General features: G+C 39.8%; 1 protein-coding gene across 3 annotated transcripts in view; it reads left to right on the forward strand.

Moving 5' to 3' along the window:
* The window catches only part of TBC1D22A (TBC1 domain family member 22A), a 919,143-nt gene that overhangs the window by 734,447 nt on the left and 157,638 nt on the right, over positions 1-27,058 (forward strand). For all 3 annotated transcript variants that reach the window (XM_073619716.1, XM_073619715.1, XM_073619714.1), the window contains one exon: positions 2,633-2,728. In XM_073619716.1, the coding sequence (XP_073475817.1) occupies positions 2,633-2,728 (96 nt within the window). The remainder of the gene's footprint in view (positions 1-2,632; positions 2,729-27,058) is intronic.

Genomic DNA, 27,058 nt, shown 5'->3' on the forward strand with positions numbered 1-27,058 from the left:
GTTTGTTTTGTGTTAAAAACTGTTGGTGATCATATCTTTGTCCATACTAGTTAATAAGACTTTTTCTGGTGTTTATATTTGGTAAACTTGAGTTGATAAACTCAGATATGTGTATATTTATTAGGAATCACAAACTTGGGTGTTTAATAAATGTAATTTTGAATATTTTTTTAACCCTATAACCCCACCCCCAGGCACACTTTCCTTGTACATCTCATCTGCCTACTGTATGTGATGAATTTTGTGCTGTCCTGGCATTTGTATATATGTTTTATAACAGAAAGTAAGGGAATCATGTTTGTTTGTTTTTTCAAAATTTCTGTTGTTTATGCCGTCAAAATTAAAATAACCCAGTGGTTAATAAATATTAAAAAAAAGCTCTATTTGTCTAAAAAATATATATAAAATGCTTTTGGCTACAGAGTTGTATGGCCAAATAATTGTCAGTCATAAAATTACAGCACTGAAAACTTAAAAATGGCACATAGTTTTAACAAGTAGTTAAAAGAGAAGTTCTGGGATTTTTTTTTTTAAAGAATCATACTTACCTAGGCTTTCACCCGCTGGCTCTAAGACTGAGAACTGAGCAACCAAACACCGCTGATTGCTCAGTTCTCAGAGCTCCATGAGCAGAGAGCCGGCAACTGTCAGTCATCACTGTATGCTCCCCCCACCCCATGCTCACTGCAGCTCTGTGCTGTAGAGGGGGTGGGAGAGGTTGGCCCAGGCTTTCAGCGGCTCGCTAAGAGGCTGAGCTAGGTCGTGGTTTTGGGCAAATTCTGACCATATGGTCACGATCTTTCCCCAGCCTGGATCAGCTCCGTAACATCAGCCGACAACGGGCTTCAGCCCACTGTCTGCTGAAAATTGATCACAGGAGAAGTACAACCTAACGAGCTTTGGCTTTACTTTTCCTTTAAGGAAGCTATCCTTATGGTAGATCTTTTGAGAACTCTCTGATATCTGTAATGTAGTTTATCATGGTCCTGTTTCAAAGAAAACTTTCAGATGTTTGTAAGCAGTCATTTTCCAGTTGCTGCCTTGATTTTTGATACACACACAGCAGCATGTGCTTTGTGAATCATAATACATCTACTTACTGTCATTCAACAAGTGAAAATGACTGCTATTTGCTCAAAGGGGATCTTCATTTTTTTATGCAGCAAGTGTAACTGTGTATATGCTGCCGTGTAAATAGAAATAAAGTAGAATATAAAAAGGAACGTTACCAGTAAATGTAATTTAATTTTTGTTTTACTATAATCTAGTTTACAGATTAAAATCTTATTGTTAACAGTAAATCCTTAAGTAATGTTAAGCAGTTGTCATTCAATTGTTAGAAGATCAGAGATATGCACATTGTGTCAGAAACCATGAAATCAGACGGAAACAGAAGTACAGTTAAATCACACTTGTTTAATAATAAAAGAAAAAGAACAAACATATTCAAAACATAGCCAAAGTTCAATAACTGGAACGGATAGCCAGCCAAGCCAGAAGTCAGGGATCAATGTGGTGGAACCGCAAGCAGGATCTGGAGCCAGAAAGCATGTCAGCAAAGCCAGTCTTTAAACAGGAAGGCAGGAGATAGTTTCTTGTGATGTGACCAAGGCGAAGGCAGAGACCCTCTGGACTGGACAGCTTTAGTAGGCAGGACTGACCAGCAGGATCTGAACAACAGCTGAGTAACTGTGGAGAGAGATGGGAGCTGGCAATTAGCCGACAGCTGAGCCCAGCCCTGACACATTGGTGATGAACTTGTTAGTTAAAGATGTGACATATCAGGTCAGTTTGCTGAAGTCAGGGATGCAAGAACAATGACAGATTCCCCCCACCCCCACCCAGGTGCTTATTTACCTCATTTGACAGTAGTGGCCTCCTATGGTGTTTACAGACTTGGTGCAGAAATGTACGTTCTGATGGATTGAAATGGCTTTTATCTGAACCATTGAAGTAAGGCCCCATTTAAGTCTAAGGTTACTGTGCAGGCAGCATTGGACAAATTGTTTGCACCAGTGTTGTTAATTTTGCAGTCATCGAAACAGGTTAAGTAGGGAAAAGGGGATTCTAGGTTAGAGGACTAGGGTTGGGCGAAAGGGAGTTGAACTGAGGAGTTGTATTTCCTAAAGGGAACATGTCCTTTAATTCTCCCCCCCTTTTTTTTTTCACAGTTTAGTAGTGCTATCTCTTCTCCAGGGATATGGCAGTGGAGTCCATTTTACCACTTTCCTGTTCAACATAGCACAAAATTATTTTTTTTAAAAAGCCAGTTTTATATATGATGGCAAGCTAATGCCCTTAAGAAAGTGAATAAGTCCATGGAGGCCTTATATATTTATTCTACCTCTGCTGAGTATTTTTTTTCTGTCAACATCTCCTCAAAGGTTAAAAGTTGTGAAGCAAAATGTCCCATGTGTTGACACTGTCACACAGGTTTTCTCCAAAACATGCTATAGAGTGAATGCAGCCCTTCTTTACTGTGCAAAAGAAAAAGTTTTTACTTGGGTAGTCTTCATGATGCAACTGAAAATAGTTATTGTCATTTTGATTTACTGCTGAATTTTATATGTTAGGTTATGTTTTTGTGTATTTGGAATAACATATCTTATAATTGTATTTATTTTTCTTTTAGTCTGAACCTGAAGGATTTTCACACTTTCATTTATATGTCTGTGCTGCCTTTCTAGTAAGATGGAGGAAAGAGATACTGGAAGAGAGAGATTTCCATGTAAGTGGTCATATTTTACTTTTACTTGCTGTAGCATATGGATTCAAATGAGGCCAGTGTTATGTGTCTATGGTGACTGTGCAATAAATCCCCTCAACAAAGTGAAGTAAGTACAGACAGCACGCTTAAACAATGTCACCTTTTGGCTTTGCAGCCTCTTCCAAGCTTGGTGATTTGTAGAACCACAATTTCCAAAGTTGTTTCACAGATTTAGAGACAATAGCTTTGAAAGTTTAGTGACACATTTCTTCATTGAAGGTTTTATTTGCAAACATCTTTTAAACAAGATTGTATGTACAGCATATTACAAATGTATGTGTCTTAAGTCTGTGTACCAGTAACAAAATGGAGATTACTGACTTTAGGGAGACAATTACATTTTCGGTATCTAGCCAAATATTTCTGCTAACAATTGTGGTACATGATTTTGATGTATTTAAAGTCTAATAATATGTCCTATAATCTCATGCATTATTTTCCAAGCTGACTCTACTGTACACTACCAATTTGCACCAAATTTATTTTAGATAAAGTACCTGGTCCACATGCCATCCTTCTACAGGTAGTAAAGGAAACGTATACTGACAGAAATATGGAGGTTGTCTTGTTTAACCTAGATAATGATATATCCTTGTTTGGGTTGACTAGTTGTCTCTTGTGTCAGTACTTTCTGAGTAGCTGATGTGGAACAAGCATCAAGAGCCCCCAAGCTGTATGCTTGTTTTGGGTCAGTGACTAACAAATTTAAGCCTTTGGATCAAGAAAGGGGAGAGTCCAACAATTTTATTATGTATATTTTGTAAGTACAGTTTTCTTTTAGGCTTAATCTAATCCAAAGCCTAACTTAATTTTTAATGTTCTTTTAAAAAGTTAATTTACTGCAATACCAGGTGTGCATGCTAGGCACGCTGTGTTAACTGTATATAGCTTCAGCTACATACAGTTTACAGTGCTGTTTCACAAGTTGAATGAGAGCTTCCCGTCCCACTTCTGGAAACAAGCTACAGAGCAGCACTCAGCCCAACTCTATTTTGTTTCGGGAGTGGGATGGGAAGTTCTTGTTCAACTGTCAGGACACAACGCTGTATACAGCTGAGGCTACATTCAGTTATTATGGTGCACCCAGCAAGCGCACCTGCTAATGTCATAAATAGCTTGGCCCAAATTAACTATTTAAAGGGACATTAAAGGACGAGTTTGGCAAACCGTTATAGGTCATATTTCTCTCCATTTAGATTCAAAATGTATTATTTGTACTATTGGTAAATGCAGTGACCCAGTGTAACCATTCAGAAGTGTATGTTTGGCATTAGTGGAATTACCTATATTGAATAAGATTGTAAATCTTTTTTGAATGCTGGTCTACTGCTGCTGTTCTACCATTATGTAAAGCCACACTATTGGCTATTTTTTTTCTTGAAATGTCTCCCAACTATTTAAAAAAAAAAGATGCAGCTCTTACTGCCATACTCACCTGCTCTTCAGTAATGTCCACCACAGCACATTTTTTATGCCACAGGATATCCTCAGTTTGGGAGTTTATCAACCTGGAAGACTGAGGATGTACTGTGAATGCACAGTTTCATGGACCTACCTCCTAAGGGGGGCATCAACATTGCTCCCTACACTCACGATGTAATGACGCATTGTAATGGCATCATTATGTCAGTGCTGTTCTCTGCCTCACTGAGAACCAGCCCGGTAGAAGAGGTGAAGAGAAAGAAAACCTTGCACGTGACATGACTAGCCTGAAGACATCTGGAAAAGAAAAGTATAAAAATAAATAAAAACATCACATAACATACAAGTACAGGAACATGCAACTCCAGGGAAATTAGAAGAGACTAGTAGGGACGGCTCTAAGAGAAGCTGAGTTGCATCACCCGCAGGGGTGAAAGTTCCAGGATCTGTAGACAAGCATAAGTGCTTACTATCTGATGCTCAAACTTGTTTGCTTCAACAAATACTGCCTTTTTCTATTAGCCTAAACATATTTGTGCAAACTTGTACCTTCTGTAAACAATTGTTCACTTAGTCACAACTGTCTGGATTCTGAATTGCTTGGTTCAACCTGATCTGCATCTGCAAGGCCTTATGCACACTGGACGTTATAAAAATGCCGCTAGAGTTAGCTGTAGAAAAATGTAACTGTAGAATGAATTTTGCAGCCTTTTTTTTTAGCTTTTTTTTTAGCAAAACTATACTCCCACAAAAGCTTATGGCTCAAAAATGCTAAGAAATGCAGTTTATCTACATTTTTAAACTTTTATCAGTGTTTTTACAGCTGAAAAACTCTTCTTAAAACCCACTAGTTGTGGGGTTTTTTCCAGCCAGAAAACGCCCCTGCCAAGAAACGCTGATAACACACCTATGTGTGCATGGACACGGGATAGCATTCTGGGGAGTTTACTGGCTGCAAAAAAAAAAACGCCCGAAGCCAAAAATAGCAGCTGTAAAAACGTCCAGTGTGCATGAGGCCTGATTATGGTCAGGTGATTCAAAAATGTGTGATTCAAAGTTTGCCCAATTCTTCAAGAGAGTAAGTAAATCACAAACTTTTGGTTTGTGTTTCCATGCAGATGTCGAATATACAGGGAGTTTAATAATTCAGGATCCACAAACTGTATGATTCTCCATAGAAGGAAATAAGACTTCATAAGAGTATAATAGGCAAATTGCAATTCACCTTGTTAGCAAATCAATTAACTAATTCCTACTTGGTTTCCTGCATTTTCTAGTAGGATTAGTGTATATACTTTGACTTTAAAAGTCCATGTCAAATACATTACATGGTAAATTAATCTGTCTGTCTAGCTAGCTTTAAATTGACTCACCTTGCAGTGTCCGCCCCCCCCAGCCCCCTGTTTTACTTACCTGAGCCTTGAATTTCCGTGGGTGCGATCCCGCGTAGCTCTCTTCACGGCTTCTGGGCTCTTCATTGGATAGAACGATAGCAGCACAGCCATTGGCTCCCGCTGCTGTCAATCAAATCCAATGAAATGGGCGCCGGGGGTGGGGCCGAGTCATACACTTGGTGGCTATGGACGCCGAGTGTATCACACGGGAGTGCGCCTGCAAGGTAACCCCCTCGGGAGAGAGCTTCCCAGAGGGGGTTATCTATTGCAGGGAAGAGCCGTGAGAGCCACAGAGGGACCCCAGAACATGTGGATCGGGGCCACTCTGTGCAAAATGAACTGCACAGTGGAGGTAAGTATGACATGTTTGTTATTTAAAAAAAAAAAATTACCTTTAGTGTCACTGTAACTTTTATATTTTTTTTTTTGTAAAATCTTTATTTAGAAACAGTTTAGTATGAAACAGCATACAAAATCAGACTATGAATAGCCGTATTGAAATACATGGACATTTAGAACATTTTAGAAACATGTGTCGACTATCACAAGAGTAAAAAGGCATGTATATGGGGCGTCCTGCAGGCAGGGGCCCCAGGAGAGGGGGGCTAAATCAGCCTCCCTACTACCTCTCCCGGTCCCCCCCCAACAACCGGACCCACCCATGGTGTTTCGCGAGCATTTGGTGGAAAATAATAATAAAAAAAGGGGTAAAAGAGCACCAAGAGAGAGAGAGTAAAAAGATAGAGAAGGGGAAGAGGGGTTAGGGGTAGGGAGGGGAAGGGTCAGAGCATACCTGTGATCAGATATTGAGTCATCGTTTCCGCACCGAGCAAGTTCCCCCAGGGTCGGGTCCACTCCAGAGGGACCAGAGAGAGGGAAAGAGTTTTCATGGGGCTATACGGATTTTATCTATACAAGCTCTGAGGGACGGTTCTGCTAGCGTTAGCAGTGCCAGGTCTAGACTGGAAGATACCTGCCCCGGGTTAGCTATATAGTCCAGCCAGGGTCTCCATAGGACGTTAAAGCATTCCACAGTACCTCTACAAGTCGATACCCAATGTTCGGCCTCCTTAATGTCATTTACTTTTTTAATCCATTCCTCCCTCGAAGGAATTCTGGATTGCTTCCACTATATTGGGATAAGGCGCCTAGCCGCATTCAAAAGATGTGGCAGTATGCTTTTCTTGTATCTGCTAACCGGGATCTGGGGGATATGCAGAAGTAATTGAGCCGGTGGCAAGGGGACATCCAAGTCTAAGATTTCTTTTATTTGGGATTTGATATTTATCCAGTACGTGCAGATACACCACTCAGCGCCAGGACGCGATACTGATCTGAATACAGAAAAAAATTATATATATATAAGAATAACAAATATATATATATATATATATGAGTAAAACCCAATCTGCAAATAAGGCGTAAAGCCCTAAGGCAAAAAAAGCAGCCGTTTAAGAAATCGCTACATACAGTGTAATAAGCAGTGTTTAAAAATAATCTAAAAAAAGAGACTAAAATGTCACACTAAACAGCGCTAATGTTGAGCAACCTATAATAAACATGTGGCCAACTACACATGCAAAAAAAATCCATCAGAAGAAAAGTGATGTAAAGTTTAGAGTGCAGTTCATAAAGCGTTCATCAGGTGATGATGGAGAATATTCCTCAACGTGCACCTTCCACCGATCACTTCAAATTCCACCCTGTGCGAACACACTCCCCGCAGGGGGTTAAACTCACCAGAGCTAGAACATAATACAGCATCCAAAAGAACAACAGTTCACACCACCAGCTGCTGCTAAAATCACTCCAGAGGGATCTCAGATGTACAGGGCTCGCAATAAGTCAAAAACATAGAGAAAGGCGCACATAGCGTAATCCTGTTTATTGACTATATATCCCTTACAACACATACACACACCCCCCTTCAATAGGAACCGTCATCCACTTCCTGGTTGTGTAGCTGGCTGTGGTGGAGCGCACACGTCACTTCCTACGTCGCGTAAGCCACGCCCTGACGCGTTTCGTCATATCCTGACTTCGACAGAGGGCATCCACGATGACGAGGATATGACGAAACGCATCAGGGCGTGGCTTACGCGACGTAGGAAGTGACGTGTGCGCTCCACCACAGCCAGCTACACAACCAGGAAGCGGATGACGGTTCCTGTGCAGCGATACTGGCTTGTTGCGGTGATGTAAAAACGCTCCTTACTACCTGCTTGATTGATTGCAAGGGTATTATGAACATTGATGTACGTATATTTATTGAAGGGGGGTGTGTGTATGTGTTGTAAGGCAGGGCTTGACAAATTTGCTTGGAATCTAGGAGCCAGCTAAAAAAGTTAGGAGCCAGGTTTTTTTTTTAAACGACCGACAATGGTTAATTTTTATATTGAAAATAAAGCTATCTTAAATTTACACAGAGACGACGAGAACGAATGTGACTGCTTTTATTTCCTGCCATGCAGGGACACAAGACCGCCATATCCCCGCTAAGGGTCCAATCAGGTCCGCCTGAAAAACTGACAGGCGAACCTGATCAGACAGCCCGTGTGAAAGGGGCCAAGCAGGGAGATGACAAATAATAAATTCATTTTAATTAACCACTTCCTTCCCGCAGGACGACTATATACGTCCTGTCTTTGAAGAGAAATACCGTTGTTATGGTAGCAGCTAGCTACCATAACCCCAGTATCTTCTTCAAGAGCCGGCGGTTCTCTTTCAGATAAAAGTGGTCTCTGCAGTAGATTCGCAGCGAGATCACTTTTATCGGCGGCAGGCATTTTTTTTTTTTTTTCTTTTTTAATGCATTTTAGTGTAAATATGAGATCTGAGGTCTTTTTGACCCCAGATCTCATATTTAAGAGGTCCTGTCATGCTTTTTTTCTATTACAAGTGATTTTTACATTCCTTGTAATAGGAATAAAAGTGACCTTTTTTTTTTTTCTAAAAGAACAGTGAAAAAATAAACGTTAAAATGAAAAAATAATAAGAAAAAAAAAAAAAATTAAATGTGCCCCATCCCTTGTAATAGAAATAAAAGTGACACTTTTTTTTTTTTTTTAAACAGTGTAAAAATAAAAAATAAAAAGTAAAATATATAAGAGAAAAAATATTTTTTTTTAAACGCGCCCCGTCCCGCCGAGCTCGCTTGCAGAAGCGAACGCATATGCGAGTAGCGCCCGCATATGAAAGCGGTGTTCAAACCACACATGTGAGGTATCGCCACGATCGTTAGAGTGAGAGCAATAATTCTAGCCCTAGACCTCCTCTGTAACTCAAAACATGCAACCTGTAGAATTTTTTAAACGTCGCCTATGGAGATTTTAAAGGGTAAAAGTTTGTCGCCATTCCACGAGCGGACGAAATTTTGAAGCGTGACATGTTGGGAATCAATTTACTCGGCGTAACATTATCTTTCACAATATAAAAAAAATTGGGCTAACTTTACTGTTTTCTTATTTTTTAATTAAAAAAAGTATTTTTTCCCAAAAAAGTGCGCTTGTAAGTCCGCTGCGCAAATAAGGTGTGACAGAAAGTATTGCAATGACCGCCATTTTATTCTCTAGGGTGTTAGAATAAAAAATATATATAATGTTTTGGGGTTCTAAGTAAAGGGAAGGAGATGAGCAGGCAGTGAAAACAGGTAGGGAAAGCTCCATTAGCATTGGTGGATGTCTTGTCATACCAACGGCCACCACCAGAGGGCACCCGATTGCAGAAGGAACCATAGGACAAGGACTGCAGTAGGCCGCAAAGCCGGGGCCTCAATTACCGGCGCGGCCCAACGCGATCGCGCCGGGAGGGTGTCGAACGGACACAGGATACCCCAGCTGTGCCGCCCCAGGCGCCAGGTCGCTAATTCTAGTCGCAAATGCGACCTGGCGCCCGGGGTTTGTCGAGCCCTGTTGTAAGGGATATATAGTCAATAAACAGGATTACACTATGTGCGCCTTTCTCTTTGTTTTTGACTTATTGCGAGCCCTGTACATCTGAGATCCCCCTGGAGTGATGTTAGCAGCAGCTGGTGGTGTGAACTGTTGTTCTTTTGGATGCTGTATTATGTTCTAGCTCTGGTGAGTTTAACCCCCTGCGGGGAGTGTGTTCGCACAGGGTGGAATTTGAAGTGATCGGTGAAAGGTGCACGTTGAGGAATATTCTCCATCATCACCTGATGAACACTTTATGAACTGCACTCTAAAATTTACATCACTTTTTTTCTGATGGATTTTTTTTGCATGTGTAGTTGGCCACATGTTTATTATAGGTTGCTCAACATTAGCGCTGTTTAGTGTGACATTTTAGTCTCTTTTTTTAGATTATTTTTAAACACTGCTTATTTATCCAGTACGGCTCGATTTGTGGGCACTCCCACCAAATATGTAGAAGTGTACCTTTATGTCCACAATCCCTCCAGCATCAGTCTGATACTGAGGGATAAATATGGGCTAGATCAGCTGGCACCCTATACCAAGGCGACAGAATTTTATAATTAGCTTCCTGAGTTTTAGATTCAATAGAACTGGAATGGGTGAGCTGGTATAGGTGTGACAGCTGAGCTGCAGATAGATCAAGTTTAAGGTCCCTCTCCCAAACTCTGATGAAAGCCGGTTTATTGTCTTGGGTGGCAGAACCCAATAGGTGATACATTTCTGAGACTAAGTGGGGGATCGGTTCATCTTCTATAAAAAGGCATTCAAAGGGCGTGAGGAAGGATATGTCTCTAATAGAAGGACCATTGATCTAAAAAAAATGGTGGAGCTGCCTATACCTCCAAAAATTCATTTGGGGGCCTCTATGTCCGGTCTGCAGGGACTCGAAGCTCAAAAGTTTACCATTGCTCATTAATTTTCCACAACTGGCGTTGCCATCATCCACCCAAGGCCCAAAAAAAACCTACTTGTTCCCCTGGCGGGAACCACAAGAATCCCCCTAACGGAGCCAGCGGGGACATGGGAGGGGATAGTTTTAAAGTCTGATTTATCCTGTCCCACGTTGAGAGAGCATGCGTCGTTAGTGGAGAGGTAGTATCTGACAGTCCTCTATGCTCTCGGATCAACCATGGTGCATAGGCCAAGTTTCTCCCCTCTAAACATTTTTCTAGAGAGACCCAAAGTTTTGACTGGGTGTGGAAACGCCGGTTGAGAACTTTTTGTAGAGCGATAGCCCTGTAATATCTCAAGATGTCTGGAATCCCCAGACCTGTTTGTTTTGGGCGCCTTAGCACCTTCAAAGCTATTCTGGGTTTCCGTGCATTAACTTTTATACATTTTAAAGTACATTTGTTAGCGGAGTTGTGTTTATTTTAACTGGTACCATTCAAGGATGGTTGTAATTTCATAACAGAAAACTTATAGCCTGTTCTGCTTTTTACATATCTCTTCCTTTAGCTTCTGCAGTAGTTACTGCTTATTTTGCATACAGGTTATATCGTTTATAGAAGCATATATGGGCTCAGAATTTATTCCAGAGGTAGTTGTGCTTTAGTGTATCACTTAACCATGTAGCCAATGTAATAAGTTTACTTTATGGAGCATTAGTTCAGCATCTGTTGTCAGAACAGGCTTGAGATATTTTGGTGCAATAAGATACTGCTATGGCTTTATCCTTGTTCTAGTTTGTGGGAATACAAATATGCATGCATGCGTTTGCAGTTCTTTATGTGCAGTCTCATGGCTAGGCTTACTGTTCTAGTTAGTATATTTATATATTATTTGGTGTTCAAAAATAAATATGAAAAAAATATCTAATGTTTGTGGGAATTTTTTTATGAGGCTTGTTTAGCCTGCACAGACAAAGGGGCCTTTTTCCTGTGCTGGTGTCTGTTTTTCTGTGTTGCACAGACACACAAGAACTGACTCTTTAGGAGAGTTCTGGAGAGGTTCAGAAAAAAAAGTTCAAAATGCAAATATGCTGGCTTTTTTGCACTTCACTCCATTGTAAAGTGAACAGGGTACATAAAAATGAACTGTTTTTCTGCACGTCCTTGTGGAGGCTTGTGTTTTTTAATTGCAGAAAAATGCAGGTTTCCACACAAGTGTGAAGAAGCCATTAAACTGAAAATGGAATGTTTCTTAGGACTTTTCACTTTTAGAAACATGAAGTGATCTTTACCTACTACAGCCTCCATGTTTTCCAAGGATCAGCAAGTATAATATCAGAATTAATTTTTTAAATGTTTCCCTTCATTTTATTTGAACATGCCACACTGGGACTTGTTGCTTATTAGGAGAGGTGGTTCCAGATATTTTTCATTGTTGCTGCTTACTATTACCAAACAAGGCTGTTCTTAGAAGGAGTCTGGTCCTTTGCATTTAAAGTATGAAACCTTAACTGGCTGCTGAACTGAGTAAGACAACCACTGCCAAAATAATTTTCTTCCATTTTTTCCCATTTTAATTACTTTTTAAATTATGTCATTTTCACTTGTATCATTCGGCCAAATCACTGAAATATTGTTGTTCATTACAGATCTCTTGCAAAGTAAATATTCATTTAAAAGTATTCAGAAAAGTGTCATAGTGTAGTAATTTAATATAGCTTTGGCTTATTACAATAAGTAGCAAAGTTCACACTTACATTTATTGGTGCTATAGTCAGCACCAACACAGCCAGCCTTCAGTGTAATCCCTGCCGCTCACTTCAAGCTAGTGTGCATTCCAAATGGACCGGAAGCTAAGCCCACGGACAAACCGGATATTAATTTACTACACTATGACACTTTTCATCTTCTCTGGATAATCGTCTGTGATATTATGAGAGCGAGCTATCTGGAGAGACAGGGTTGGTGAAGCCACTTATGCCATTACGAGATCTCTTGGTCGCAGTCCATTGTTGGAGAGGCAGGAGTTGATATAATCTAAAGGCTGGCTTTACAAGGATGGTTGGTGAGTGCGCATTCTATATACGTGGTTCGTGAAGCACTATAAGAAGGAGTTGATGTATAGCACACAAATACTTTCATCACAGTGACTGGATTTCTTTTCAAGAACTTTTTGATATAATTTGATTTACTTTTTATGGTTTATTCAATTTTTGTTTTATTTTATTATTGATCACATGTTAGCACCTTTTGACCATTTTACACTTGTGAGAGTGGTTATACCACTTAAAGGCGCAGCTGCATATTTTTGGGATTTAGAATGTATACACGTTGATTTTGGATGTTTGTTGGCGCCATTCCTTTCCCTCTTTATATTTTAACAAATATGATAAGTTAAAGGGCTACATATCACAAATATATTCTATACTGACCTCTATTAATGTGAAACAGTTATATATGCATCAATGGGAGAAAGTGACGCTTTGGAATTAGATGATTGGTACACGCTGACTCAAGCATCAAGGTTGCTCATTAATACTTCTATAGTTGAAGCCAGTTACAAAATAATCCTGAAATGGTATAGGATGCCGGCTAGGATTGCTGCTTATGTCTCAGGTGATTCTCCACTCTGTTTCTGAGGATGTGGTCAGGAGGGGACTGGTTTCCATATATGGTGACAATGCCCCAAGGTGAAGTGTTTCTAGATCAGAATTTATAATTCCATTCGCTCACTCAAATAAATCTGAAGTCTCCTATACAGGCCCTGTGGAGAATGTCCTGAGATATGCATGTAGGTTGATCTATTTTATGTTTGTGGGAACAAAGATAGCAATAGCCAGGTCATGGAAGTTGGCAGTGATACCTATAGATTTGGTACGGGCTAAACTGTCCTGGATAATGGTTAATGAACAGTTAGTTTGCAATACTTAATGACAAACTTAAGCTGCTAGAGAAAACCTGGAGCCCCTGGATTCGATAACTATTGGGAGACACCTATGCTCACTTGATTTAGATAGTGGTGTGGGTTGGAAGAGGCACTTCCTTCCTTCTCTTCATTTTATTTTGTATTCTTTCTAGTCTTTTTCTAAATGTGCGGGATGTTGACTCCTATTTTCTTTTCCGGGTTGCAAAGTTATCCCCTCCAATTGGAGAAGGTAGGGAGCCACGTATTATGCCAGCTCACGAGACAGTGGAGTGTGTATTCGGCTAACGGGATAGATGTCCCCTGTTGAAACTTAGCTGTGAAGCCTTGTGCCTCGACAGTTTACTGTCAAGATAAAGTGGCTAACTTAACCTCAGGGCCATTTAAGTTGCCAAGTACCATGGTGGTAAGATTTTGTTCGCTTTGTGTATGAGCCTAGGCTCATCGCAACCATGGACTTGAGTGGGTCCTGATTTCCTTACCATATGTGATGTTATTTATCTTTATGTTTGTAAGTTTATGGAGATGTATGGCTTGGCATTAACCCAGTGTTACCCTATAATGTGATTTATACCTTTCTCTTGTAAAATACTATTCAATAAAACTTATTGGAAAAGAAAATTGTCCATTTAAAAGATTATGCAATTATTCAAAGCATAAACATATTTTCATTTGCAATTTACAGGCAGACTGTATTTTGTCACTGCTGCCTTTATTTCATTGATAAACTTAATTGATTTACAGGCCTTAGGTGTTATAGATGTTAAAGTTTATCTCCAAGTTAACATTTTCTAATTTTGTACCTTTTAATCCTTTATCCTCACATATTTTTTTTCCTGCATTGTTCTGGTGTCCTCTACCAAAGCAATGCTTTAGAAGCTATTCTCCAGCATTTCTTACTCAAGGGGACTGTGCACTTGTGCCTACTTTTTGTGCAGCAGGTCCCCTCAATGTTCCTACAAGCTCTAATCAGGCAGAGTTGACATCATTATACTTACACTGCCTGCAGTAGTAGGATCATTCCCACCCAACCTCATCTCTCCCCTCTCAGATCCTCCTCCCTCTGATCTAGCACGGCTATGTCTGCCACTGTAAATTACAGCCTCTCTCTGCCCGCAATGCTAGCCCTGCTGATCTGTGTCCTGCAGGGTGTTAAAAATCATAGCCTGTGCCTATGACAGGTTGTATAAATCATTGGACTTCTTTTAACAAGAAAACTGCTCATAGTTTCTCTGTGCTACTTCTGATCAGTGTCCAGCAGCTCCTAATTGCTCAGGAGGTCTGGACACTGATAGTGATGTGTATGCTGGGCAGATCCTACCCAAAAATTCTCCATATGCAGTCCTGTTTCACATGCATACAGCCACACAAAAATAGCAAACAGCAAAGCTTTTTGTTTTGTGGGTTTTATGGGTTTGTTTAATGTGCCAGTGCTGCACTTAAATAGGATCCTCAAAGCAAAAAGGCTTTGCTGTTTGCTATTCTTAGGGGAAACTAATGAAAAGAGGGCAGTACGTACAGTATCTGTGATGGCAAGGAAGTTCTCTGCTTCCCTGTGAACATCCCCAAACTGCCCCCTACCCCTCCTTCCAGCCTCTGCAGAAGTTTAGATTTGGACCTACGATGATGTCACAGGGTCAAAAGAGAAGCATATCTTTCTAACAGAAACAGGTAAGAAAATAAGATTTGCAGTGACCGGCTATGCACATGGGCTGAGAGGTATGACAAATATATTGGTTTTGCCTGGAGTTACCTTTAGAGAGACATTTTTCTGCTTGGATAGATACTTGACCACCCTATTAGCTTTGTGTATTTGGCATAGATTCTTGTAGTGTCTCTTTGGCATGTGACATTCAGATGCCATGGCCATTTTCAAGTGTTTCACTTTTTCAATTTCAAAATAAATAAAAGTCAGCACTTGATGGAAGAGATGGCAAAAGAGGTCAATATGCAGAAAACCTCCCTGGTCACTAGATGTAAATGCAGTGCTTAATTATTGTGTATTGTGCAAACCACATCAATAAATAAATCATCCAAAATGTGGTAAAAACATGATCCAATAAATAATATGTATACTGACTGATAATTCATAAAAAATCTATTTGTATCCAACCAAAGTTAAATTGCATAAACATATACAATATAAATCATAAAAGGTCCAATAATATATAAATAATGTAAACGTTTAACCAATTCGTAAGAGGCTTCCACCATTAATTCGTGAGGTAGAGAAAATTGCAGTGACTCCCACAGTATGCACAACCTGACACCATCACCAACACTTGGCACTCACCAGAATACAGTGGCGAAAATATTTATTTGCTCCCCTGCAGATTTTGTAAGTTTGCCATGGTCTCTAATTGTTATTATAGCTGTATTTTAAATGAAAGAGACAGAATTTCAACCAGAATCCAGAAAAAAACCTGATACAAATGATATACATTGAGTCACAGTTCAGTGAGTAAAACCAGCATGTCCATTCACTATTGTGAAGAATTGGTCTCAAAATATTTTGTGGCATTGTAAAAATTTTCAGTTTAAGTGTCTAAAATATTTGAATTGCTAACAGCAGGAAGATCCTCTTCTATGGCAATATACATTATAAAGCAGTTGAATTATGCCTGTTCAAGCATTTTATCTCTCTAGAAGTTTTATTTATTTATTTCAGTTACTTATATAGCGCCGTCAATTTATGCAGCGCTTTTCATATACATTGTACATTCACATCAGTCCCTACCCTCAAGGAGCTTACAATCTAAGGTCCCTAACTCACATTCATACATACTAGGGACAATTTAGACAGGATCCAATTAACCTACCAACATGTCTTTGGAGTGTGGGAGGAAACCGGAGTACCCGGAGGAAACCCACGCAGGCACAGGGAGAACATGCAAACTCCAGGCAGGTAGTGTTGTGGTGGGGATTCGAACCAGTGACCCTTCTTACTGCTAGGCAAAAGTACTATCCACTACACCACTGTTCTTGCCTAAAAAAGGTCTGGATTCTCTGGGGTATTCATGTTTATAGTTGACCATGACTGCTGCAGTAGGATGCAGTTCTCCTGATTTTGACAATTGCTTGCAACCACTGGGCCTTTCCTGACCTATTGAGGCAAAAATACCTATTTTTTTAATGACATTTGTGACTTCACAGGGAGACTGTCCAACTTGCTGAATCATTTTTCTTTGAGTAGGGCCTGATCTTTAACTCTACTAAATAGAATAAGGAAAGACTGTGCAAGACTCATCATCAAGCAAGGAAATGCATTACTTGAAAAGATTGAGAAAGATTCCCAGAAAGTTGGTATACATTATATGACCCCAGACAGTATGCTATCAAAACATATATTATTTAACCACTTCAATACAGGGCACTTATACACCTTCCTGCCCAGACCAATTTTCAGCTTTCAGCGCTGTCGCACTTTGAGTGACAATTGCGTGGTCATGCTACACTGTACCCAAACTAAATTTTTATCATTTTGTTCCCACAAATAGAGCTTTCTTTTGGTGGTATTTGATCACCTCTGCGGTTTTTATTTTTTGCTAAACAAATAAAAAAAGATCAAACATTTTGAAAAAAAATAAAAGTTTTGGTTTTAGTAAATAAGTAAGTTTTCTCTTTCACTGATGGCCACTGATAAGGCGGCACTGACAGGCACTGATAAGGGGGCACCGATTAGGTGGAACCAATGAGCGGGCACTGACGATGGGCACTGGTAGGCAGCACTGATATGCAGCACTGATGGGCATTGATAGGCGGCACTGAGAGGCACTCATGGGTGGCACTGTTGGGCACTGATAGGTGACATTGGGCACTGAAAGGCTGCAAAGATGGGTTCTTATGGGTGGCACTGATAGGCGGCACTGATGGGTACTGATAAGCGGCACTGATGGGCACTCATACGCGGCACTGATATGAGGCACTGATAGGCATCCCTGGTGGCACTGGCAGTGGTAGACATTGGAGTGGGCACTGATTGGCAGCTGCCTGGGCATTGATTGGCAGGTGCCTGGGCACAGATTGGTATTTCCCTGGGGGTCTAGGGAGCATACCTGTTGGTCCAGTGTTGTGGCCATCCTGGTGGTCCTGGGCGGCTTCCCTGGTGGTCCTGGGTGGGATCCGAGGGGGGGCTGTGCTGATAAAACATCAGCACAGCCCCCCCCGTCAGGAGAGCAGCCGATCGGCTCTCCTTTACTCGTGTCTGTCAGACACGAGTAAGCAAAAGCCGATCACTGGCTCTTCCTATTTACATCGTGATCAGCCGTGATTGGACACGGCTGATCACGTGGTAAAGAGTCTCCGTCAGAGACTCTTTACCTAGATCGGAGTTGCGGTGTGTCAGACTGACACACTGCAACAACGATCGCTGCGATGCACGCCCCCGGGGGCGTGCAGCGGCTTAATACCCTGATCACGTCGTATGACAACCGGTCAGGATATTGAAACCACTTTGCCGCCGTCATTTTGCTATATGGCAGGCGGCATGTGGTTAATGGACTAAAAGTATTGTAGCAAAAAGACAGGCACAATCAAATAAACCTCTACAAAACACTGCAAATAACAACGTTGTTATTGAATCATTTAAAATGTAACACATACAGAGCCAAAATGCACAGACTTATAAGAGCGGGTGAGTATACCCTTTGTCCCCTGTGTGTGGGTAAGATCAATAAATAGAATTGCTCATAAGAGCATAGAAAGGGAGGACCCCCACTATGCCAACATCCAATAGATATATGTAAGGATTGGGAGAGTTGAAAACTCTCAAAAAAAGGTGGACTTTGTTGGCATATCATGAGGCAGTAATGGTAAACAAAAAATATTGCTTTATTACAAAATAGATTAAAATAATATATAACAAACAACAACAACCTATTACTTGACAAGGTCAACCAATACCCAATAAAACCGACATAGAGGTTTGGATCCTTTCATTGAGGTAAATGATAGGTCTGTGATTAATACCATATAGGTATGTATATATATCAGAAGGTACAATCCAAAATTCCTCTCTTGGTTGTCAACACGTTTTGCAATTTAGTAGCTTCCTCAGGACATACTGGGTAGGTGCTGATATAAAATTAAAATTATATAGAAGAAAGAAAAAAAGTATAAGTATCCGCAGTTTTAAACATTAGTATATGCAAAAAATTATTTAAACAATTGTTTATATACGTATATGCATCTTGGAAAATTACATATAAGCAGAAAAACACACCATAACATAACACCAAGTCAAGGAAAGGAATTTGTGTTTGATGGTAATTATAAGTAAGGTGAATATTTCTTTAATTCCTATTAAGTTCCTGGATAAATGCATGCAATTCAATGGACCCTGTCCAAATGATCAATACATCATCAATATATGGCCCATGACCTAGAATGAGCATGAAATAGAGCCAACAGATAGACCAATTCCTCTTCCCATGAACCCAAGTGGAGGCAGACATATGCCGGTGCCCATGGCCCCCCGTCGAAGTTCCTCTTATTTGCTGGTAGAATTTACCATTGACTTGGAAACAATTGTTCTTTAAAATAAACTCCAATAGTTCCACAATAAATTAATTCTGTGTCCCCATTAGGGGATGGTGTTTCTCCAGATAATATGCAATTAATTTCAGGCCCGATTCATGGGGTATGGCTGCTTAGATTGTTTCCACATCTATACCCACTAAGTCCCCTCAGGAATAGTCAAATCTTGTAGCTTCCTCAGTATGTCCGCCATGTCCTTTTACATACGATTTAAGTTGAGTCACCATTTCCTTGATTAGGAGATCCACATATTTTCCAATTTTCTCAAGGGGGCCTCCTACTGCAGACCCGATAGGTCTTCCAGGGTTTTTTTTTAGGGTTTTTGTGGATTTTAGGAATGGTATACAAGACAACAGGAACATAAAGGGTATCAACCTTAAGATATTTCAACTCTTTTTTTTTTTTTTTTTTTAGAAATAACCTCTGCCTCTTCTGCCAGTAATAGCTTATAGTTGAGCTGGGAAGTCAGGTTGGGGCAGTTAATCTCAAATATGTATACTCATCTTTGAGTCTTCTCTCGATTTCATCTACATAGTCTTCATCATTCACAATAACGATATTGCCCCTTTTATCACTGTTTTTAATTATTATACTTGGATCATTTTTTTTAATTCTGTTAAAGCTCTACGCTCTATGCTAGCGTACTACTCCTCACATTTACATGCTCTACAACCGATTATCGGCAGCCCTATAAATGTGTTGCCAGACAAACTACAAAAACCCCATGAAAATTGTCCACTTATTCAAAACAATATTATGGCTTCTGTCTGTACCTAGATATTACAACAATAACTTGGATGCCTCCTGTTTGCTCTCTACCCAAAACTATATTACAGTATAAACCTTAATTAAAATGATTTCGTCCTTCCAAACACAAGTTTAAAAAAAAAAAAACAAGCTCCTCCCACCAACTTCCTGTTGCACACCTCCAAAGAACTTCCTTTTGTACATCACAACTTGGAAAGATCATCCTGTCTTCTCAGCTCTAAACAAACCCATCTAACTGGTTTATTTAAATATCAGTGAACGGGAAGAGGGAGGGGGAGGGGGAGCCTTGAATAGCTTCAATACTACGTCTATAAAAAAATCTATAGCTAAACATCATATATATTTCAACAGTTTAAAAACTTTTGTCCAGGAGAGGGTGGAATACACCCCCATATTGCAAATGGGAGGGAATCCCCCTTGACTCACATATCCCCTGGGAAATCAAACCACAAGTTTTGAGACCGAAATACCACACAACAGTGCAACAAAAGCCAAAACTGAAATTCCTCCTCTGCAAGATATACAATACAAGCCTCAAAACAATGAATTGCCCTCTGAGGAACTCCAAAATATTTAAAAACACACACCGCTAAAAGTACAAAAAACTCAGTTAAAGCTATTTTCACTTAAAAGGAAAATTGTGCCTAGATATTAGGTAGCTCAGACTGCATGGCTACACACAAGGGAATAGAAAATGGTAGATGAAAGCCAGGCCACAACAAAATGGCGCCATTAACTCATGAAATTTAATTGTTGATCCCACCAAAACAAGAATTCTTCACTAGCTACACAAACTTCTCCCCACAAACCTACACATTTGAGGCACCACATGAACACTTATGCCCCGTACACACGGTCGGATTTTCCAACGGAAAATGTGTGATAGGACCTTGTTGTCGGAAATTCAGACCGTGTGTAGGCTCCATCACACATTTTCCATCGGATTTTCCGACACACAAAGTTTTAGAGCAGGATATAAAATTTTCCGACAACAAAATCCGTTGTCGGAAATTCCGATCGTGTGTACACAAATCCGACGGACAAAGTGCCACGCATGCTCAGAATAAATAAGGAGATGAAAGCTGTTGGCCACTGCCCCATTTATAGTCCCGACGTACGTGTTTTACGTCACCGCGTTTAGAACGATCGGATTTTCCAACAACTTTGTGTGACCGTGTGTATGCAAGACAAGTTTGAGCCAACATCCGTCGGAAAAAATCCTAGGATTTTGTTGTCGGAATGTCCGGACAAAGTCCGACCGTGTGTACAGGGCATTACAAACATTTTAGGAACAGTTCCACTGAAAAGTATGTAATCTCGCCAAAACCAGGATTTCTTCACTAGAATCTTTCTCCACAAAGACTGACTGCAAATTTGAGAATGCACACTTAGGAACACATGCTATCCAATGAAACAACAACACCACATAAACCACAAAATAACATGGCTCAAACATACACTCTTTTCTCAAACAGAGTTCACATCAGCTTTCACAGGAACAAGACGTTTGAGAAATACAAACAGTGATCCCAGAATCATTGAGACCAGCCAACCTACAGTGATGCTTACATGATCTTTTCATCTCAAAACAAAAAAAAGCTCCCCCCTTCCTATTGTCCACATGGAGTAGCCAACAGTTCCCATTGTATTTGATGGACCAGCAATGCCCGGTTCGCCCCTCCCCCGCACCACATGGCAGCAGGCATTTTACAAACAAATTCAAAGCTTTCAAAACTTCCTCAATACAAACCATCTTTATACTCGGCCCATACATAGCTAATAATCACAATTCATACATTTCTATTTCTCATTCAGTTACTTACACAACTTCAAAATTAAACACCATACACAATTCATACATTTCTCATATGCATCACATACTTGTTACACAGCATCAGTCGCTCAAACACACACAACAGACATATGATCAAAATTCCAGCATTATACCAAAAGATGAAAATTTTTTGCAACCTAACACATCACACAGCCTAATGATCTGATTGTGCAGGAGGTTCTGTTCATTCCTGCGGTTCTGACTCGCTATCTTTGGTGGAGAGATTGGCTATACATAACCAATCTCCCCTGCGTTAACACGCTCCCCTTCACCATAATGGTATAATGCATCCCTAAATAACCCATGTCTCCCCTGTTCCCTAGTAAGCAGCCATAATCACCATCTCAGTTCCATTGTTCCTTCATCTGCTCTGCCGGGCAGAGAGATTCTTGGCTTTTTATTCACACACAAACAGCATGTGACCTCAACACAGGATATGACCAAATAAGGATATGACAACACAGAAACTCCAGAAACTCATGGCCCCAACAGCCAATCGCTTCCTCCATGCAAAATGACATCACAGGGAATGACACTAAAGGGGAGGGCACTCACACAGAGATAAAATAATATGTTTCTCTCGTTATGCGGACTTCGCTTCTCTAATGTGCATAGACATTTGAAGGCAAGAAGTCCAGCGCATTGCACTTGATACTTACAAACCGTCAAAGGCCCACACACACAGAGAACACATCTCCAAGCCCATGAGAAGGTTTTCATACTGACGGTTTTACCGCTGGTCCCGATTCAACCCAAGTGCGCTCTTCTAGAGCGAGCCTTGGTTAAATCAGACACAGGGAGACGGATGACAATCTATAAAACACACATCCTAGCATGAGTCCATATGTGTTATATCTATGGCGTGGCTGACTCCTTCCCCTCCTATTGCTGAGGTCCAACATATTCCCCCGTGTCCAGTCCTCAAGGTCTCTCCTGAATTTCCTTTGTTTAGTCATCGTCAAATTCTTTTGAGTTTTTTTTCTACTTCTTTCCTTAAAAAGTAATTGAGGCGTATAAATTCAGGTTCATCCTTAAGGGGGTCTAATTAATTTGTGCTCTCCTCTAGGAGTTTATTAATTTCCAGCATTTGTGTCTTTTTTCCGTGCACGGAGTGTTCAGATTCCTTGCTACTTTGCAACATACTCTACTAACTGTGAGTCGGCTATATGCCAAGATTACTTTACCTACAGCTGTCACAGTCACGGCCGTGGAGTTTATGTGCACAGATCGACTGTACAATTATCGGCCAGGAGGATTGGAGCTGAGGAGTGTTTATACCCCCACCTGAGAATTCACTTCCACCGATTTCATTGGTTGTAACAGCTCAGCATCTGTGCTACTCCCTGGTGTTACAATCTCGGCCGCAGAGTTTACATGCACATGCAGATTATATTGACATCGGCTGAGAAGATTGCTTTACTGAGAGAGACTTTTATTTCCATCTGAGTATTTTCATCGATTGGCTTGTCTGGACGAGTGTTACAGCTTTGGATCTCTGTTGCCTTTTTATTTCTGGATTCCATGTCACCCCCCAGGACATGTTTTTATTAAAAAATAGCCCTACCTGTAGCCATTAGGAGAGGGATTGGTCGAATATACATTGTTTTACATGATCATTACACAAGATACCATCATACCCTCTGATTGATACTCCTATGCCCCGTACACCCGATCTGATTTTCTGACAACAAATGTTGAATGTGAGCTTGTTGGCTGAAAGTCCGACCGTATGTATGCTCCATTGAACATTTGCTGTCGGACTTTCCGGCAACAAATGTTTGATAGCTGGTTCTCAAATTTTGCACCAACAAAACTTTGTTGTCGGAATTTCCGATCGTGTGTACACAAGTCCGACGCACAAAAGTTTGTGCATGCTCAGAATCAAGCCGAAGGAGCCGCACTGGCTATTGAACTTCCTTTTTCTCAGCTCGTTGTACGTCTTGTATGTACCAATGTTCGTAATTGTTGGCCAACATTTGTGTGACCGTGTGTATGCAAGACAAGTTGGAGCCAACATCCTTCGAACAAAAATCCACGGTTTTGTTGTCGGAAAGTCTGATCGTGTGTACGGGGCATTAGAATGGGTGATCCACTGTCCATGTGTGGTGTTAATTGATCTATCCCCTCATCAAGGGAATGACACTGCTCTTATGAGCAATTCTATTGATCATAACCACACACAGGGGACAGAGGGTATACTCGCCCGCTCTTATGAGTCTGTGCATTTTGGCTCTGTATGTGTTACATTGTAAATGATTCAATAACAACATTGTTATTTGCGGTGTTTGGTGGAGGTTTATATTTGACTGTGTCTGTCTTTTTGCTACAATACTTTTACTCCATTAAATAATATATGTTTTGATAGCATACTGTCTGGGGTCGTATTATATATACCAACTTTCTGGGAATCTTTCCCAATCTTTTGCAGTATTGTTTATGCAAAAAAAAAACATTTTATTGAATGTTTTTGTAGTATTGTGTTTTTGGTATGTTGATCCACACACCTTTTTGTGGAATGACAGATGTAATATAAGTCCTCTGGAGATTCCCATATCTGATTGTGTAGCAAGAAAATGCATTACTCTTTGGATTTGTTTATTGCATTTTTAGGCAGCAGGCAGAATAAAAATAAATAACAATGTTTTTATTACTGTTTTTCATTTTGTTCTATTTTTCCAGCATTTATTTTCTAGTTAACATAATGTATATTCACAAAAGTGTTGACAACATTATATAACTCAATTTTCTTTCTGAACAAGTGCCTGCTTTCTTTAACATTAACTGTCAGTATGGCAATGCGTTTTATCATAGTTATTACTTTCTTGAAATACCCGATGCTTCATATTCCCATTTCCTTGACCTTCTTGGTTAGTCTAGGACCACATTGCCTCTTCTAATAGTTTTTGTTTTGAGTTTGATGATCCTGTCTGAGGAATTGTTAAGCTGACAGTGTGATACCTTCATGATTTGTGTCAAAGCATTAATAAAATAACTACAGTGTCATTCTAAAACTCCAGATATAGATAGACATATAGTTTTAAGATTATTTTTTGTGCTGGCTTTGTTCTGTTGCCTCTATGTTCCAAATATTGATTAATTTTTAGGACTTATATTACCTGTTTGCAGCAATTAACATGAAGAAACAAAAAATGTAACTTTATGCATATGTATACATACACACTATATTTATAAGCATTGCATAAATTCACATTAAGGCACAGAAGATGAAGTTTAACTTCTTGCTTTCATACGGACATCTGGTATATTAACCCTCTGCAGTGTCATGGTTTCTTTGTGCTAAGTATAGCTAAGCATCTATGCTATGTCAATACTTATCACTTCCAAGCACGTGAAATTGAGACTGCCTCTGTTCAAAAGTGTGCCCTCATGCTAACTTAATACAATTTCCCATTCACCTACAGCACTGTCTCTGTTTCCCCCTATTAGTGAAAAAATTCTCCTAATATGAACAAAAAATACCATTAATCAAATATATATAACAAATCTAAATGATTATAAAAAAGTACCAATCTTCCCGTGCCATGTGCGCAATATTAAAATATAGTCCACCAGTACTGTGTCTTTTTAACATTCATCCAGTGAAGTAAAATCCGGTGTAGTGCTGTGTGACCCCAATGGTCCCACACTCACCAGAGATTATTGACCCCCTGCCGTTTAGCAGAAAGGGTCTGCCTTGCTTTTGGATATACTCCTCCGGGGCCTTTCAATGTAATCTATGCTCCTTTGCTATTCTCCTCCACACTCTGGCTGGCTTTGTGGAATTGTTTCTTCAGCCCTGCCACCGAAATGCTGTCCTCGGTGTGTGATGGGGAGGGGAGCCTGGACTCTGTGTATGGTAACATGCTGCTGACTGGAACACTGAGGCACAGCAGATGTCTGGAGAGGCACTAGCTCTGCCCCCTGTGTGTGATAGGCCTGGTGCTGTATATGTGAGTTATGGTATTTTTATGTTCATGTTAGGGGAAAATTTTTTACCGATGGGGGAGACAGAGGGACAGCGCTCTGGGTGAATGGGAACAAGGTATTTCTAAGTAACTTGTGATGGACCATATATTTACATAGAATGGTGTCCTATTGATACTTAGAGGTTTTTGAGACAATTTGGGATTGTTTGCAATAATCTAGTTGCCTAGAGGTCCCACTATGTTAAACTTGTGTGAATATTGAAGAATTATTCACTTTCAAAGTGGAGGATTTGTTTTATGCTAGGTGCTTCTAAGCTCAACGTTGCCTGATTTAGGTAAAATGTTTTGGTAGCATTCAAAGGAAGATCATGTCATCTCCCATAGGTACAAGTGACAGGCCTGTCAATCTGCAGCCTTTCATGTCATGTATACATAAAAACGATTGCCATTATAGTTTTCCTACATGTTTTGTATGGATTTGTAATTTTAGTGTATTTTAACTACATAAGACAGTGCTGACTGCCATTTAGCTTGCTTTTTTTTTCTTTTTTTTTTTCTTTTATAGATAGAAGATATGTAAAACCTAATTCAGTATTCAGAACTAACTGCTTCTACCTGGCTTTAGTGCCAGCAGAATATTGGGAACTGTGTGTTGTAAAATCTGTCCCATAAATTATTTTCTGTAGTCTGACTATTTAAATTTTTGAAGACTGTAAGTGCGTCTATAATAATTATAATAATGAAGTTATCCTTACAGCTACAGGTAGGTGTCAAAGCAGATAAACTTCTCTAAGTTTATGTACTAAATCACTAAGAAGATGTAATTACACGTATGGTCTTATTTAAATGACTCAGCTAAATTCTATCCATTGCTTATACTTCAATTTGGCACAGCTACTTAGAGAAGGCCCAGTACAAATGTAGTGTAAAATTAAATTATCTCTCACTCTCGAGAAAGTGGGGCTGCAGTCCTGTGCTAAATTCATTTGCTAGGCATTTTATCAGAAATTATATGGCAGCCCAGTGTAAAGTGAGAGACAAGTTGCTACTAAAATCCCCAGTATACTTTCTTCTTACAATCTGTAAAATGTAATTAAGATGAGTCGTGAAGATACAACTAATGATTGTAATTAGTGTAATTTTGCTTTTAGCACTAATTGTAAAAACAGTTCTTTACAAAGCTGCACAAAGCTAAGACAATATAGTCTTTGCATATCACGTAGTCAAAAATTCTCAGAACTGAAACCTATTTGCACATGAATAAGAGCGACCCAAGACACTTTTGTTCCACTGGTACTCTGGGGAAGACAAGCATTCACTCTTTATGACTACTTATTATTCTTGGTTAAGACTGCTACATTTTGCATTGTAATAAAATATTAGTTTGAATTCAAGAAAAGAGTGTAGTTGTAAAAACCTTTGAATTTTAATTTGTTTTATTTAGTTTGTACAAGTTTGTGCATAGAAATTGAATAAATACATTATAGTAAGTGTGGAATCAACTGTGTTACAATGCATTGTAAAAGGAAAGGTTTAACAGTTTCTTATTCAATAAGGCAGTGCGAAGAATGGGGACAATGCGCATGGTGTAGAAATCTATAACTGACAATTAGAAATCCTTTTTTGTAACTGAACTGACGCTAATAAAGTAAAATCTGGTTTAT

The sequence above is a fragment of the Aquarana catesbeiana genome, linkage group LG03 (genome assembly GCF_042186555.1).
Source record: "Aquarana catesbeiana isolate 2022-GZ linkage group LG03, ASM4218655v1, whole genome shotgun sequence".
In the NCBI taxonomy this organism is placed as follows: domain Eukaryota; kingdom Metazoa; phylum Chordata; class Amphibia; order Anura; family Ranidae; genus Aquarana; species Aquarana catesbeiana.